The sequence below is a fragment of the Oryza glaberrima genome, chromosome 4 (assembly GCF_000147395.1).
Source record: "Oryza glaberrima chromosome 4, OglaRS2, whole genome shotgun sequence".
NCBI lineage: Eukaryota > Viridiplantae > Streptophyta > Magnoliopsida > Poales > Poaceae > Oryza > Oryza glaberrima.
The window spans coordinates 15,013,147-15,029,651 of NC_068329.1; the positions used below are offsets into that span (position 1 = coordinate 15,013,147).

Sequence of the window (16,505 nt, forward strand, 5' to 3'; positions counted from 1 at the left end):
CTGCTTCGGCAAAAGGACCGGATCCCAGCTGGGTCGATGATGACAGCACCGCCTTTTTGGGGGTTTCTCTCGTGGACGACGTCGAGCTGGCGAAGTTGGTCAGCTCTGGGGCGTTGGTTGAGGGGCAGGCTTTCGCCCCGGGGAAAGCCGTGGTGCCGAAGCCTGTCGATAATCGGATGGTGGTGTTCGCCGTCTTTTTTGAGGCGGGGCTACGGTTTCCGTGCAACGTGTTGTAGCCGGAGATCCTTCACCTTTTCCAGGTGGAGCTTCCACAGTTGAGCCCGTCGGCGCTAGTTCGGATCTCCATCTTCGACTGGGCGTGCCGGACTTCCGGGTTTGAGCCTAGCGCCGAGCTCTTCGGCGCCATATTTTTCGCCACCGTGAACTCGAAGACGGTGATTACCCCGGCCGGAACGAAGAAGACAGTGTTCGGGAGCGTGAACTTTAACGTTCGCCCCGAGCGGTCCGATCTCTGGCCAGTGAACGCTGCCATGTCGAAGTGGGACCACCATTGGATGGAGAGGTGGTTCTATCACACCATCCCCTTCGCGGCTGGTTCTGACTCGGCGAAAGCCCTCCGGTGTCAGCGTAGGGCGATTGCGCCGAACTGGAAACCCAAGATCGCCGTGGATGGCGCTATGGAGGCGTGGTTCGTCCTGTTGCGCAAGATTTTCTCCCGCCTTAGCTGTCGTGACTTGGTGGAGGAGTTCTGTATGCTTCGCATCTTTCTCCTCTCCCAGTCATGGCAAGTCACGGTTGAGCAAGGCGAAGAGGTTGACGGTTTGCCGAACTTGGTTCTTCCTGAGGGGATGAACAGTAAGACCGTTCTTTTGCTATACACTTCTGTGCTTCGTTATTTTGCTTTGTCTGACCTTTAACGTAGCTACACCCTTTACTTTTGCAGTGTCGACCCTCGACCAGGCTGAAACCGAGGCCTGCAGGATGATCGGCGACGTTTCAGTCGTCGAGTATAGCCAGCCGCTAACACAACAAGCGGCTGGGCGGGCGAACCGGGTTTACAACGGCGAACTGCCTCCCCGGGCGAACCCCCAAAAAGCCGATGACGATGCAGGGCCTTCGCGAAAGCGAATGCGTGGGAAAGTGAAGCTTGCCCCTAGGAAGCGAAGGGTTCCTAGTTCGTCGGACTCCGACGCCGATGACGAGGATGATGCTAAAGAACGTGACGGCGAGGAGGAAGGAGAGGAGGGAGAGGAGGTGGAGACCATGGTCGATAAGGCCGCGAACGAGGCGATCGAAGACCGCGTCGACACCCCCGGCTACACTCCTACCCCAAGTCCAGGTCACAACGAGACCGGGGTGGAGTCGAACAGCTCCCCCCTTCGACGAAAGGATTTGGAAGGGGCAAAGGCCCTAGTTGCATTCTCGTCGGGGGGCGAAAGGAGGTCTGGTCAAGAAGATCTCTAAAAAGAAAGGACTCGTCGACATCGCTCGCGTTTTCAGCGACGACGAGTCTTCTGACGAGACTCCGACTTCACCCGCTGGCCATAGTCTGGACCTTTCGACCGCTCCCCTTCCTCCATTCGGCGTTGCTAGGGCAGGCGGTAGCGCCGCTGCCGGGGCTTCAGCCTCCGCCGAACGGATCGTGACGGCTGCGGCGAGGGTTTTTGGGAGCCCTCTGCGTGAACCAGCTATTTCGCCACTGGTCAAGGCGAAGGGGAAGTGTGCGGCCGCCGAAGCATCTGCCTCAGAGTATTCCCTTGCTGCGCCCCACTTTGCCCCTGGTGACTTCGAGACCCGGGCGGACCTTATTCCCTTTGTGGAGGGAGTAAGCAATCTTGTCCTGCCCGCCGGCACCCCGAACCTGTTCACCGAACTGAATGAGTTCGATGAGGGGTGTTTCGCTATTAAAAACCTAGCGGTTCGGGTATGCTTTTTCTTCCTTCTTCATTTTCCTCTTCGCCCCCCTCCCTTTTTACGTCTCGCAATTAACCTTTCATTTTTTTTCCGCCCGCTCCTATCTTTCATCCAGATTCTTGCGGCTCACTGTTCGACAGAGCGAACCGTGCGGGCCCGTTTTGACGGTTTTAAGAGCCGTCTTCAGGCCAAGGACGACGAAATAAGCCGCAAGAACTTGGAGGTGGAGGCCCTGGCCAACACCCTCAAAGAGGCAAAAGCTGAAGTCAAGCGCCTTTAGTGTGAGCTGGATAAGGGGAAAGAGGCCAGGGCCGAGGTTGATCGCCTCAAGGCCGAACTGGAGAAGGAGAGAGCCCATTCGGCGGTGCTGATTGATTACTATAACCTTACCGAGCCGAAGATGGAGGCTCTTCGCTTGAAGGCTAGCAGGGCCGAATCTAGCGCCGCGGAGAAGTTGCAGCGGTTTTCGTGGGAGACGGCGAAGAGCGCCGAATCCGTGAGAACGGCTTGCCAAACGCTCCACCTCGTCCTTACTGACATGGGCGCGAAGGTGCGAGGGGTCCCTGCCGAAGATGCCTCGGCTTTTGACTTTTCCGAGTGGACCCAGCAGGCTGGCGGATCGGTTTCGGACTGCGCCACCGCGTACGGCGATTGCTGTGCGCGCGTATCGGCAGCCTTCACCTTAGGCCTTTTGCAACAGTTCGGCTGCGAGCACGTCGCCGAGTTCCCTACCTATGCGAAGGGGGACTGGGAGATTAGTGCGCAGAACATTTCGCCCGCTCTTCGCGCGTGGCGAAAACAGTTCTGGCAGAAGGATGGCCGGTCCACTGCCAAGGCACGCCTTTTGGAGCAACTAGCGAGGGCGGAGGCGGCAGACCGGTGCGAAGAAGAGGATGCCGCGGGCGAAGAGGTTGGAGGCGATGCCTAGGATCACCCAGAGGTGTGAGGCCCTCCACCCTTTCCTTAGATTTTTGTAGTTTTCCTTCCTCTTTTTACGTTTGCCTGGAGAGGCAAATGATGTATATTCGGCAGGCTGCCTCTAAACCTTAAAAAGACCTTTTGTATACTTGGAATGTATGACGCGATCTTAACCACTTTTTGATGATCGAAGTCTTTGGCATATTATTATTTTGCTCATTTCGCATTATGCCGTACCTTCCCCTTCTTTCGCCTATTCTTACTATGTAAGTTGTGTTTTGCCTTTTCTGCACTGTCTACCAGGGGGTTCGCCGAAAATCGTGCATTCGGCCCTCTTCTGGGGGCTGGCGAAACCAAAACGAGAAATTTGTGGCATTGAAGGGTCTGCCGAAGATGCGATGTCCATTTCGGCCTGTTTATCGCGAAATGGAGATAAACGGTCGCAGTTACAAGGTTTTCAAAGTTGCCGATTGGTTGCGGGCGCACCCTGGGCAAACCTTAGAAGATTACGATCTTGTTCATTCAAGACGTTTGGAGGATATGGCTCACTTTTGGCGAAACCATCAGAAGACAAAACGTCAGGAAACGATCTTTCAGCGTCGTTACAGTTTAGTCTGTGTTTCGCCCCTACTCCTCTTAAGGTTGTATATGACATTAGTAGTGATGACGAACCTAGTTCGCCTGACCATTCCTTAGGGAGAGATAGTGATTACGGGGGCGAAGATGTAATTTACTTGTAAGGTGAGTTGTATCGTGTTGTAAACCTTCTATTCTTCGATTACTTTCTTGAAGTTAATAAAGATGTGTTTTATTTCCTTTTCGCTATTTTTCGCATCGTCACATTTTGTGCTTTTGTTAGGTCGGAACATGTCGATCCCTTTGCGTATATTAGCGAAATAGGTGTACTGACTTTTCAGCTTTTTGTCGTTCGTTTTCGATCCGTAGCGTTCTGTGTTGAAAGAAACGCTTTTGTTTTTATGTTGATCGAACGTAACGTTGTTCGCCTAGTTATTTTTCGAGATAAGCTGTTGTGGTTTCAACGTTCGGCGAGCGATGCTTCGGCCGATTCGTTTCGCCCCCCTGGCCTTTTTCGCTGATTCGGCGTTTGCCTTTGGGTTTTTCCACAAATTATCAATCACACAAAAATAAAAAGAAAGCGGAGGACACAGAGATTTTATACTGGTTCGGGCCTCCGTGGTGGATAATAGCCCTACATCCAGTTTTTTTTTCTTGCCGAAAGGCTTACATAGTGCCAAAGGGCTGATATGTACATTTTTACAAGTTGGCGATTTGGGTGCCACCCATTCTAGACATAGAAGCGCTTGAGGGAGGCGGCGTTCCAGGAATGGTCGAACTCGTCACCTTCTAGTGTCGCCAATCGAAAAGATCCTGTCCTGGACTTGTGTTTTATGAGGTATGGTCCTTCCCACTTTGATTCAAGCTTGCCAACCGCAATCGGGTTCGCTTTCTTCCTTAGGACAAGATGACCAGGCATCAGCTCCATCGGTCGAACTTTTTTGTTGTAAGTTGCCGAAGTGCTTGTGGCGTACTTGTGCATGTGCTCGAGTGCTTCGACTCTTACCCCCTCCAAGAGCTCGAGCGATACTTCGCGCCCCTCTTCGCCCCCAGAGAACATCACCCTTGATGAGTTAGCCCCTAGCTCTGCTAGGTTCATTGCCTCATCGCCATAGAGAAGCATGAACGGGCTAAACTTGGTTGGTCTTGCGGGGGTCGTCCGAAGGGCCCAGAGAACCGATAGCACTTCCTCTGGCCATTTGCCTTTCGCTGCCCCCTCGAGCCTTTTCTTTAGTGCTTCTAGGATCTTGCCATTTGCACTTTCGGCCGCACCATTTGACTGCGGGTGCGCGACCGACGCGAACCTGATTTCCAGATTAAGCCCTCCGCACATTTCTCTGAACTTATCAGAGTCAAACTGCTTGCCGTTGTCAGTGACGAACTCTTTTGGCACTCCGAAACGGCAAACAATGTTTTTCCATACAAACTTCTGCACTGCTGCCGAAGTGATTGCCCCGAGGGGTTCGGCTTCAATCCATCGAGAGAAATATTCCACAGCTACAATTGCGAACTTGTACCCGTTTCGCGCCACCGGGAATGGCCCGATGATGTCCAGTCCCCATCTGGCGAAGGGCCATAGGCGCAATGGGCTGCAGATCATACTAGGGCGCGGTTTGGCTTCGGCCATGACGCTGGCAACTTTTGCACTTCTTGATTTGCTCAACACAGACTTTCAACACAGTGGGCCAATAAACTCCTTGTCTAAACACTTTGGAGGCCATTGTTCTTGCAGCCTGGTGCGCGCCACATAGCCCTTGGTGTATCTCCTTTGCCATTTCCTCGCCTTCGGCAAAAGAGATGCACCGAAGTAAGGGTTGAAGCACCCCGGAGCGATAAAGCTGGCCCGAGACCATCCTATACTTTGTGGCTCTGAGTTGCAAACGCTTTGCTTCTGCTTCGTCTTCCGGAAGCCAGCCAGTTTCAAGGTGTTTCAAAAATGGGGTTCGCCAATCATATGGGTCTTCGCCCAGCTTCACTTGGTCGATTGCCATGACTTCCAAGCTCCCCATGGGCACACTTGGAGCATGCAGGATTTCGAAAAAGATGCCAAGCGAATTTGGGCCACCACAAGCAGCGGATTTCGCCAAGGTGTCTGCTTCCTCATTCTGGCCTCTAGGTAAGTGTTCGACCGTTATGCCGATGAAGCATTTTTCCATGGACCGAACGGCCTCCGGATACCTCTTCATCCCTTCTTCTTTTGCCTCGAAGGATTTGTCAATATGGCCTGCTACCAACTTGGAGTCGGTTCGAATTAGCAAGCGCCGGACTCCTAGTGCTTTCGCCTTTCTTAGGCCCAGAAGAACGGCTTCGTATTCTGCTGCGTTGTTAGTTGTGTCGAACTGCAGCCTTGCAGCGTACCGAATCGGCACACCATTCGGCGAAAAGAGAATTGCCGCAATGCCTGCCCCCCTGTGCGACCACGAACCGTCGGAGCACATCACCCAGAATTGTTCGGCGGGCTCGGGGTCGGGGGCGAGTACCGGTGTCCATTCAGCTACGAAGTCAGCTAACACTTGAGACTTGATAGCAGTGCGTGCAACAAACTACAAGTCGAACGGGGATAGCTCTGCCGCCCACTTGTTGAGCCGGCCAGAGACTTCCTTGCCTCGGAGTATTTCGCTCAAAGGGTACTGTGATGGCACTATGACTTTGTGGGCCTGGAAGTAGTGCTTAAGCTTGCGCGAAGCCATCACCAGGGCGTAAGTGAGCTTTTCCATTTCAATGTATCTTGTCTTCGCTCCTTGCAGAGCTTCGAAGACGAAGTAGACCGGTTTCTGTCCGAACTCTGTTTCTTGGACGAGGGCAGCACTGACTGCCACCGGCGAAACTGCTAAGTATAATAGCAGTTCGCTTCCTGGGGGTGGGCTTGTCAGAGCTGGCGGGCTTTGCAGGTATTGCTTTAGCTCGTCGAACGCTACTTGGCACTCTGGTGTCCAATTAAACTTTCCCGCGCCCCGGAGGGTCTCTTTCGGCTGCCTTCGAGAGGAATCGACTGAGTGCCGCAATTCGGCCCGCAAGCTTTTGTACTTCATGTACGCTTGACGAAGGCCTCATTTGCTGGATGGCATCGATTTTCTCAGGATTCGCCTCGATGCCTCTTTCGGAAACGAGGAAACCCAACAACTTGCCTGCGCGAACGCCGAAAACGCACTTCTCCGGATTCAGTTTTAAGCCAGATGCGCACAAGTTGTCGAATGTCTCTTGTAGGTCGATCGCATGGTCGAAAGCCTTGCGGCTTTTTACGACGATGTCGTCGACATAAGCTTCCACATTCCGCCCCAACTCTTGCCAAGGACCTTGTACACCAGCCTGGCGAAGGTTGCTCCTGCATTCCTCAAGCCGAAAGGCATCCTGAGGTGACAAAATGTGCCGAATGGAGTGATGAAGGATGTTTTGGGGATATTGAGCGGGTTCATGTGGATCTGGTGGTAGCCGGAATATGCATCGAGGAAACTCATGAGCTCGCATTCAGCTGTTGAATCCACGAGCTGGTCAATCCGCGGCAAAGGGAAATCTTCTTTCTGACACGCTTTGTTTAAATCCGTGAAATCGACACATATGCACCATTTGCCGTTTGACTTCCGCACCAACACTGGATTCGCCAGCCACTCCGGATGGTCTATCTCTTGAATAACCCCTGCCCTGAGCAGTTTTTGGACTTCGGCTTTCGCCGCTTCTTGGCGATCGGTGCGCAACTTCTGTTTTCTTGGCTTGGCCTCCGGCTTGACTGCCAGGTGATGCATGATGAGATCTGGCGAAACACCTCCCACCTCGCCGGGGCTCCAGGCGAAGATATCAATGTTCTTCTTGAGCACCTCTAGGATGCTCTCAACTTCCCCTTCGCCCATGTCGCCCCCCAGCGATACGAGCTTTGTGGGCTCGGCATCATCAATCTGCACCTTTATGATCTTGCCATGAGGGGTGGGTTTTGGGGCATGCTTCAGCCGGTTATGCGGTTCGACCTCAACATTGTGCACTACTCTGTTGATTATTGCTAGATCGCCTTTTGAAGCGGCCGAAGGCTGAAGCCCCTTGACCACTATCACTCCTGCTAGGCCGGGCATCTTGAACTTGAGATAATTGTGGTGGGAAATGGCTTCGAACTTGTTCAGGGTTGCTCGGCCGAAGATGGCGTTGTAGTTGTATGGAATGTCGACGACGTCGAACAGTACTTGCTCTTCGCGTCTGTTCTCCCCCGAGCCAAAAGCTATCAGCAAGAGTGTTTGGCCGAGAACTTGAACTGCTTCTCCGCCGAAACCGCGGAGTGATGCTGGCGCTGGGGTAAGGGCTTAGGTGGTCAACCCCATCTTGGCACATGCCTCGGCGAAGATTACATCGGCCGAACTCCCTCCGTCAACCAGGATTCGTCGGACTTCGAAGCCAGCTATCTCAGCTGAGATTACCAGGGGATCTTGATGCGGGAACATAACTCCTTTTGCGTCTTCCGGCCCAAAAGAAATTAGCTGGTTCAGATACTGCGGCGCCCCTTCACCCGCCGAAATGATGCTGTGGACCATTCGGATCTGCATCTTCTTCTGCCGTTTGGACAGCTGGCTTGGCGGGTCAGCCCTTGTAATCACTTGGATTACCCTTCGCTATACATCTTGGCGTTGTTCGGCTGGGGGTGTTTGCTCTTGGACTGCTTCACGAGGTGCTTCGACAGTTGCTCCCTGCTGCGGCCTTGGATCTTGCGCGTTGCCACGTTGCCTAATGTTTCGGCATTGCTCCGTGGTGTGCGAAGAGCGTCCGTGGAAGGCGCAGTAGAGGTCCTTTCGGACCTTCTTGCAGGCTGGCTGCTGATGATTGCTCGCTTGCTGGGCGTCGAACTCCTTGCGGAGGGCTTGCACTTCTTCAACAGCCATCACAGCCTTGCTCGCACGGTCGGTTCTGAACTTCCTCCAAGTCATGGGGGCTTGGCCTTGCCTTGGCGGCTGTCCTTAGATCGCGGGCTGAGACTAGCGAACGGCGAGGGGGGGTGGTTCGGCAACTTGGACTTGTGCTTGAGCTTGAGCAGCGGCGACGGAGGCTTTATCGTATTCAACTTGTATAGCTTGCCAACGCTTGGAATCCTCCTCGCCCCTTGTGAACACGTCAATGATGCGAAGTAGGTGCTCAAGCGTCTGTGGCTCTTTGTTGGCAATTTTTCTTGTGAGTTCGCCCTCGAGCAGACCAGCCGAAGCGGCGTTTATGACCGACACCTCGGTTATGTCTTGAACTTGGCACCGGGCTTGCGAGAAGCGACGCATGTACTCCCTTATCGACTCCCCCGGCCTTTGGCGAATGCCGAGTAGATGTTGCTGCGTCTTCGGCTCCTCATAGGTGCCTCGAAAGTTAAGGACAAAGACATCGCGCAATTGCTCCCATGAATAAATGCTATTGGCTGGTAAATTGAAATACCAAGAACGGGCGATGCCGTCTAAAGCGAGATGTATTACCTTTGCCTTGGTATTTTCGTCGCCATGAGCCGCTTCGATTGCTGACTCATAGATGGAGAGGAACTCCTTCGGGTCAGTTTCACCTGAATAGCGCGGGACGGGTGGGAATTTGAACTGGGGTGGGATTGGATGAGTCTTGATTCCCCCACTCAGTGGTAGCCCCTTTTCACCTCCCGCCCTGTTTACCGCACCTTGCTGTGGGTACGGTGTGGCGAAGGGCGACATTGCAGCTTGTGCGTGAGGTTGGGCCATGGCATTCGACTGCCTGGCTCCAATTGGAGATACTTGCTGAGCCGCCATGGATGGGTCGAAAGTTGGCTATGACCATGTCATGGCAGTTTGGATTGGTGCTTGGTTTGCTCTGAAGCCTGGAGTTGGAGCTTGCTGCCGAACAATTGGCGCCTGAGCAGCGTTGATGAAGTCGAACTGCGGTCCTTGATTCCACGGAGAAGCCCCCAGGCCTGGCTGATTCGATGGCAACCAATTAGGTGATCCTTGACTTGTATTCCCCTCCGGGTGAGCCGATGGGGTTGTACTTGAAATGTAGTGGGGTTGATTGAGTTGCTGAAGGAAAGCTTGGAGTTGCGCCTGCAGAGTCGAAACCCCTTCCACCAGTATTTGTGGCGCTTGGCCAGGTGGTTGATGTTGTGCTTGGGCAGCGAATTGTTGAGCTTGCAGTTGCACGTGAGGGGCCAGATGCGCTGCTGCAGTCGATGGCTGCCCGGCGAAGTACATTGGCGCTTGTGCGACTTGTGGCGGAAAGGACTGGGCCGTCACTTGCGGATGGACTTGAGGTGGGACATAACCCGCCGAATACTGAAGGATTGGGGCCGGCGTGACCTTGGTCCGCCTTGCCGCCTCGTATGCTTGTTGCTGTTCTTGCATCTGGCGAAGCATGTCTTGGAGCCATGTCATGTTCTGTCGCATGGCTTCCATGTCGGCTTCGGTTTGTGCTTCGAGGTCAGGGCTGAACTGGGCCTGCACAGCGGCAAGCACAGTTGGGGCTGCTGCCGGCTGCGATGGAGCGGCTTGAGGCACCAACAGTTGGCTTGTCGAAAGGATCTCCTCCCTGGTCTGGAGTGCCCTTGCCGCCGCAGCCGCCTTCGCCACATCGGCCGCGTTCGGCACTTGCACAGAGGTGGCAGGGGCCGAAGGCGGTTGTGATGGCGCGGATGTGGAGGCAGATGGTACTCCTCCATCTTCGGCCACGGGCACCGAAGGCTATGCTCCCTCCTCGGCGGCCATGTCCGCTCCGGCGTCGCTTTCCTTTCGCCTGGTAACCTTCTCCTTCACGACCTTCTTCGGTGGCATTCGCTCTCAGTGGTTTCGCTCGGAGGTCCCCACGGTCGGCGCCAGCTGTTGTCGTAACGACAACCGCATACGTCGAAAGACGTGGATACTCAACAGTGGTTGGAAAGAAACGAAGTATATTAAATTTTGAATCTCTCTCTTGTGATCCCCCTATTACATGGCCCTAGGGGACTATTTATAGCCCCATTACAGGTTCTTACTATTAGGGTTTACGTTATACAGGGGAATTTACATGATTACCCTTACGAAAGGGACATTTACAGGGGTACATAAAGTTATGGAGGCTCATGGGCCCCTGATGGGCCGTCGGGCGATTGCCGGCCTTATAGCCCCCAGGCTTGACGGGCCGGAAAGGCTTCTTCGGCCCTCACGGAGGCGAACCTGCCATGGCGAAGCCGTCTTCCTTCGGCAGATGCTCTTCGCCTTGCACCCTTCGCCTGGGACGCCTCTGGCCTGGCAAGGTACTCTTCGCCTCTCGCCGTTCTTGCTCCATAGTCTTTGCCACGGGTTTCGGCAGATTTGGTCGAAGGGCCTCATGCCATCCGCCAACAATATGAAAATTGATTTTTTCTGCATCACATGCAATTTTAGCCATTACCATGACAAATAAATTTTCAATGTAAGCATGAAACATGCAGTTTTACAACCATATTTTTAATATAAAGAGCATTTTTCACTGCTTCTAACAAAATTTTGTTCACTCAAAAAAGATTTAAAATAAACTAGTTATGATTTTTTAAAGTTTACACACTTTTAGTTGAGAGGGCATATTGGTCATTTACGAAAATAACTAACCTTTGACTAACAGTCAACTAACACTATAGCGGTGGGAGTGGCATAAAAGGTTAGAAAATCTTGAACTAGTGACATATAAGGGAGAAGCCAATTTTGAGTGGCATATAAGGGAACTGGTCAAATTGTAGTGGCATATAAGGGATTCTCTCTTTAATAATTTCGGAGTTAAAAATTACTCAACATCGATGTGTACTCGTTCTAGAGTGTACCTTATTTGTTTGATTTAGTATATAATCACGGGTTTCATGATTGCTAATTTTTATAATGGATTATGGAATTAATAGGCAGTTTTCATGTTGATGTCATAATTTAGCATTTCTTTTGCCATGTTTTACTTATCACAGAAATTAGATGTGATGTAAATGTGGCCAACATACAGTAGACATAGCACAGATTAAATGGGCTTTAAAAGCGACAAACGATGTTAAACGCTGAGTGTTTTTCAATTTTAATAACAGGAAAACCATCTGAATTAGTCTGTATTTTTTTTACCAAAATCATCTATTCATTGATCGAAATAAATATAATTAGAGAAGGATGCACATCAGATTTCTTATTTGGCATATAGGGAGGAAAATCCAATGACATCAGATTTCTTATTTGACATACGTGTTACAGACTATGTACAGTGCACATGAAAAACATATGTTCTTTAAAAGTTATTATATTAATTAAACATATCTTTTTATATTACGATCGAATTTAGAAATAGTTAATGTCTTAAATAATCATATAAAAGTGTGAGTTCACTGATACCTTCAGGGATTACGGATGCAGCGACAATGGATAGATCTTCTTGCCCCAGATTGTCGAATTGCATTTTAATGCTCAAAACTTTCTAGGTTATGTGATGGCATAGCTGAGTCATGATCAAAATCGTTTCAATTGATGAACGATAGAAGTAGAAACCAATATATCTATAGAAAGAAAAATAGCAAAAAATAGCACCTGTGCTATACCCTAGAGGTTTAGGATTGAGCGTGGCGTGAACCGCCGCTGATCAGACGCACACAATTATATCGTCTCCAGATTGAACGTGGGTCCTTTGGTGCTGATCGACCCAATCTCAACGTGTTCTCGTTATCTCACGATCTCAAGTGCTCTCTCGTTAATAGATCTATTAAATTAGCAAGATGAGATTTATGGATAAAAAGCCAGGATGATATACGTACGGTTATGTAATGTTTAGATGGGTACTTGATGGGCTTTAAAATTTAAAATTGGATGGAGATTAGATCACTTTAATGTGTGATGCGTGATTTTATTTTATGACTAACGGTGATGATTGCGTATCCCGTTTAATCAAAGGTTAAATTTTTCTAGTTAACGTAAGAGTTCGTAAAAACTGTCCAATTAGTATAAGTATAAATAGATAGATAGATAGACAAGTGCCCAAAATTAGATCGGTCCTAACCGACGCTCGCGTGGAGGGGAATCTCCGAGCTGGCGCGTCGAGGCCGAATGCCACGTATATACACTATGAATGGCCTTACCGTTGTCATGCACGCGAGGCTGACGTGGCCACTAGCGTCCGACGTGGCAACTTTCCACGCTGTACAACGGCGAAGGGCCCACCTGTCAGGCTGAGCTGCGCCAGCGGCGAGCTGGGAGGAAGTTGAGCTGTTCATCGGTGGTTGAGTGGAGTCCAGCACACAGAGAAATCATTTGGGGAAAGTTTCCGAAATCCCCGATTCTTCTCCTTTGTAGGAAAAGGCATTGACTTGCCCCTTCCTCCTTCGATCCGCGGTCTAGCCAGCTGGTTGCTGATTCGCTGCTTGTTCGGATTGATTCGATTCGCCGTCCATGGATCGTCGTGACGATTCTTGCTGCTCCGGCGGCGGCGGCGGCGGCGGCGCACCGCTGATCAGGCAATTGGGTAGGCGTCTCGATCCGATGGTATGTAGGATGCTTCCAGCTTTTGTTTGATCGAGGATTAAATCGATTCGATGGTTGCAGTTGGGGACGTGGTGATGTGGCGGCGGGGCGACGTGAGCGCCTGCCTGCTGGCGGCGACCGTCTCCGGCTGGCTCCTCTTCGGCTCCGGCGGCTACACCTTCCTCTCCCTCGCCTCCAACGTCCTCCTCCTCCTCCTCACCGTCCTCTTCCTCTGGGCCAAGGCCGCCCGCCTCCTCAACAGGTGAGATGGGGATCTCACCTCAATCCTAGCCATTTTATTGCATATCACGACTCACGAGTCTGATTTGACACAGGATTGGAATTTTTATTTTGTGTTGTACTTTCCCTTTTGGGGATACGGAATTCTGTTAGTTAAGCAATGGAAGAAACAATTTTGAGGCACTAATTCTTATCATCATCACAGCTTTCGATATTGTCTTTGACATTCTTCCATCAATTTAATCATTAATACTTCAGTAAGAAGAGTAGGTAGATGTTTTCTCATTGACCAAATTATGATAATTGACAATCTAACAACCAGCCAGGTGATACTGATGTCAGATTAGGTAGGCGCCGTAAACTATTTAACTGAAATGCCAAGAAGATAACATAACGAGAGCTAAAGGGTAGATAATAATAAGCTTTGTCTTGCAAACAGCTTAGTATGTTTTACTTCAATCAGATGAGTTAATCATTTATCGGCTATCGCTGTGGAATTTTGGCAACATTTTAAAGGATACTGGTTGTGTTGCGCAAACAAATGAGTTTGCAGGCCAGAGCCACCAATTCCAGAGATGCGCGTTTCGCAGCAGGTTGTGAATGAAGTGGCAGCCCTGCTGCATTCTGGCATGAACACGGTCTTCTCTGTCTTCCATGATATCGCACTCGGGAAAGACTCAGTGCTATTTTATCAAGTCTTCCTTAGCCTGTGGATCATTTCTATCATTGGCAGCCTGACTGATTTCACCACTTTATGTTACACAAGTAAGCAGCTCCCATCATTTTATTACTGGTATAATTTTCCAACATTTAGTTGCACTTGTACAATGGTTTGGCATTGGAATGATTGATCGTAAGCACGCCCTGTTTCTTTGCCTCATGCTGACAGGTATTGTTGCTGTTCTGACCATCCCTGCATTGTACCAGAAGTATGAGGAATGCATTGACAGATACATGAGGTTTGCGTATTTGAACCTGCAGATGTACGAGATGGTGTACGAGAGATTCTCTGCCAAGTGCTTCCACAGGGCTAGGGATTTGGTTATTGAGGTTCTGAAAGAGCCATGACCTGATCAATATTGTGTTTGCTTGTACAAGATGGTGGAATTGGGTTTTTAACTGGATGATGATTGATTTGTTGTTTCCTGTATAGAGAGAGGGATAGGTTGATTGATTTTTTCCCCCATGGAGTGCTGGTTTTGTTTGTTTGATTTCAATCATATGCAGATAGTTGGGGCCTTGATGGTCAGAGATGCAGTTCTTGTTGAGATGCCTGTAATGGTTGCGTTTGTAAATTATGTCCAAAGGGACAAAACAGTGTGCAGATTTTGGTTTCTTTTGGCCTTCGATCACTCGTTTTCAGGGTTTTTTTCTCTCTTTTTTTTTATGTCGACTGCGAAATGGAGTGACAATATTGTGTAAGAACACATCAGATGGAGATCCACTGCAATAGCATTCAGATTTCTGAGAACCTCGTTTGGCTATAACTACTCAAGAAGTCTGGGAGTTTAGTACTACACCATGTCTAGTACCATGTATGGTATACCACTACTGCACCATCTACAACGCCACACACGAGTTTAAGCGGTCCTATGGATTCATCAGGCACCGGTCATTACTCTTCCATTAATTCCGTATAAAAAATTAGGTGATCATGCTTAACCATAAGATCATGTTTAAGAATTAGCTCCAACCACTAATACGAAAAGGATTTTTCCGTGCAGTCAAAAAGGGTTTTCCAATGTGGAGGTCTTGCCCATCTGTAGCTAGATGTCTGAAAATAAATATTTCGCATGTGGACGGCCCAATCGCAAGGGATAATCGGATTTTCGCGTGCGGTCGGGTTATGTCGCCCGCACGGAAAAATAAAATTCCAAAAAATAAAATAAAAATTCAAAAAATGGAAACCGTAAAATCCGGTGGCGGCAGCGCGGGTGCGCGCGAAGCCGGAGGCACCTCTCCCGGCTGCCATCGCCTCCTCGTTGTCGGCGGCGAGGGCAGCGTGGATCCGGCCAGGGCACGTATGCGTGGGGCCATCAGCGCCGCTCCCGGCCACCTCCTCCTTGTCGTCGCCGCCGGAGCTTCGCGAGGGAGCCGCCGCCTTCGCCATCAACCACGCCGCCCACCGCCCGTCACCCGTCGGGAAGCTTGCCGAGGCGAATCTGCCCGCCACCGAGCCGATCGGTGCCACCAGCCGCGCCCACCGCCAAGCCGCTGGATGCCGCCGTCCGCGCCCACCGCCGTCTGTGCCCACCGCCGGCCGCACTCGCCGCACACACTAGACCGCAAGAGGAGAATGAGAGAGGAGATAGAGTAAGAGAGTGAGGGAGAGGTGAGAGAGTGAGAGGATAAGGATGAAAAATTTTAAAGTGTCGAGGAGTGGAAAGAAGGGAATGATAGACTTGTAGGCAGGCCTTTAAGAGAGCCTCTTAAGGGGGTCCTCATGCGAAAATAGGCTTATTTTTACGTGCGGACCGTTAAGAGGCACGCCAGCGAAAGTTGATTTTTGTGTGCAGGCCTATTAAAGGTCTGCACGCGAAAATGGGATGCCGATTTTTACAGACACACGCGGAAACGTTCTTCCTGCAATCAAAGGAGCTCCTTTTACAAGGAAAATTGTTTTTTACTAGTAGTGAACAAAGAGAACTCTTAATTGATTGACATGTACTTATAGGACGGGTAAATCAAGCAGGGTTTCCCTTACCGCCGGTAACCGCGGGGGTACGGTAATATAAATACCACGGTAACCTCCTTAAATTCAAATAAATTTAAAAAATAATTTAAATTTTTGATAAATTTTGCACGGTTTTGTACGGTTTTTCACGGTTACCGCGCGGTAACCGTGCTTACCGCCGGGGCGTGGTAACCCCGGCTCCGGCGGTTTGGGAAACCCCTAAATGAGGTGGTACAGGGTGGGTTGACTGATAGAACGCGGGAAGCAAACTTCTTCTTTAGAAACTTGTGAAATACCAAGTCATAGGATGTGTGTGACCGCCTTACTGATAGGTATCGGAGAAAATTCTGTCATTCCATTCCAAATGGGCCTAACCTGTGTTAGAGTTGAAGTTCGAAAAAAAAGAAAAAGAAAAAGAAGTATCGGAGTGGGGAGAGTCTACACATCTGTGGACAGATTTTTCATCATAAATTTGTCAAATTTTGTACCTTTGGATCAAACCCATAAACGATAGATGGATGACACGTGTACAGCACTGCTGAGGTCCCGCATCTACTAATCGATAGTATGGATGGGCTTCCGACGTTAATTCACACTCCCGTTTCTTAATCAAAATTAGTTGGTTATTTATCCATATTAATTATTAATCCTTGAGAGCACATCTGCTCATGTATAGTGTGATATCTACTAGATATTTTTTAGTGCATACAAAGATATTACCAATCCATCTACTAAAGTTACATTGTTGTTACACTATAATTACACCATAGTTACAAATATAATTATGGTATAGTTACACTGTAATT

At 50.1% G+C, this 16,505-nt stretch overlaps 1 protein-coding gene across 1 annotated transcript; it reads left to right on the forward strand.

The window, feature by feature from the left end:
- Positions 1-12,548: 12,548 nt before the first annotated feature.
- LOC127771637 (reticulon-like protein B12) lies at positions 12,549-14,360 on the forward strand. The gene is made up of 4 exons (XM_052297563.1): positions 12,549-12,786; positions 12,867-13,047; positions 13,579-13,790; positions 13,915-14,360. Exons 1-4 carry the CDS (start codon positions 12,714-12,716, stop codon positions 14,091-14,093), a joined length of 645 nt encoding a protein of 214 aa, XP_052153523.1. The 5' UTR covers positions 12,549-12,713; the 3' UTR covers positions 14,094-14,360.
- The last annotated feature ends 2,145 nt before the right edge of the window (positions 14,361-16,505 follow it).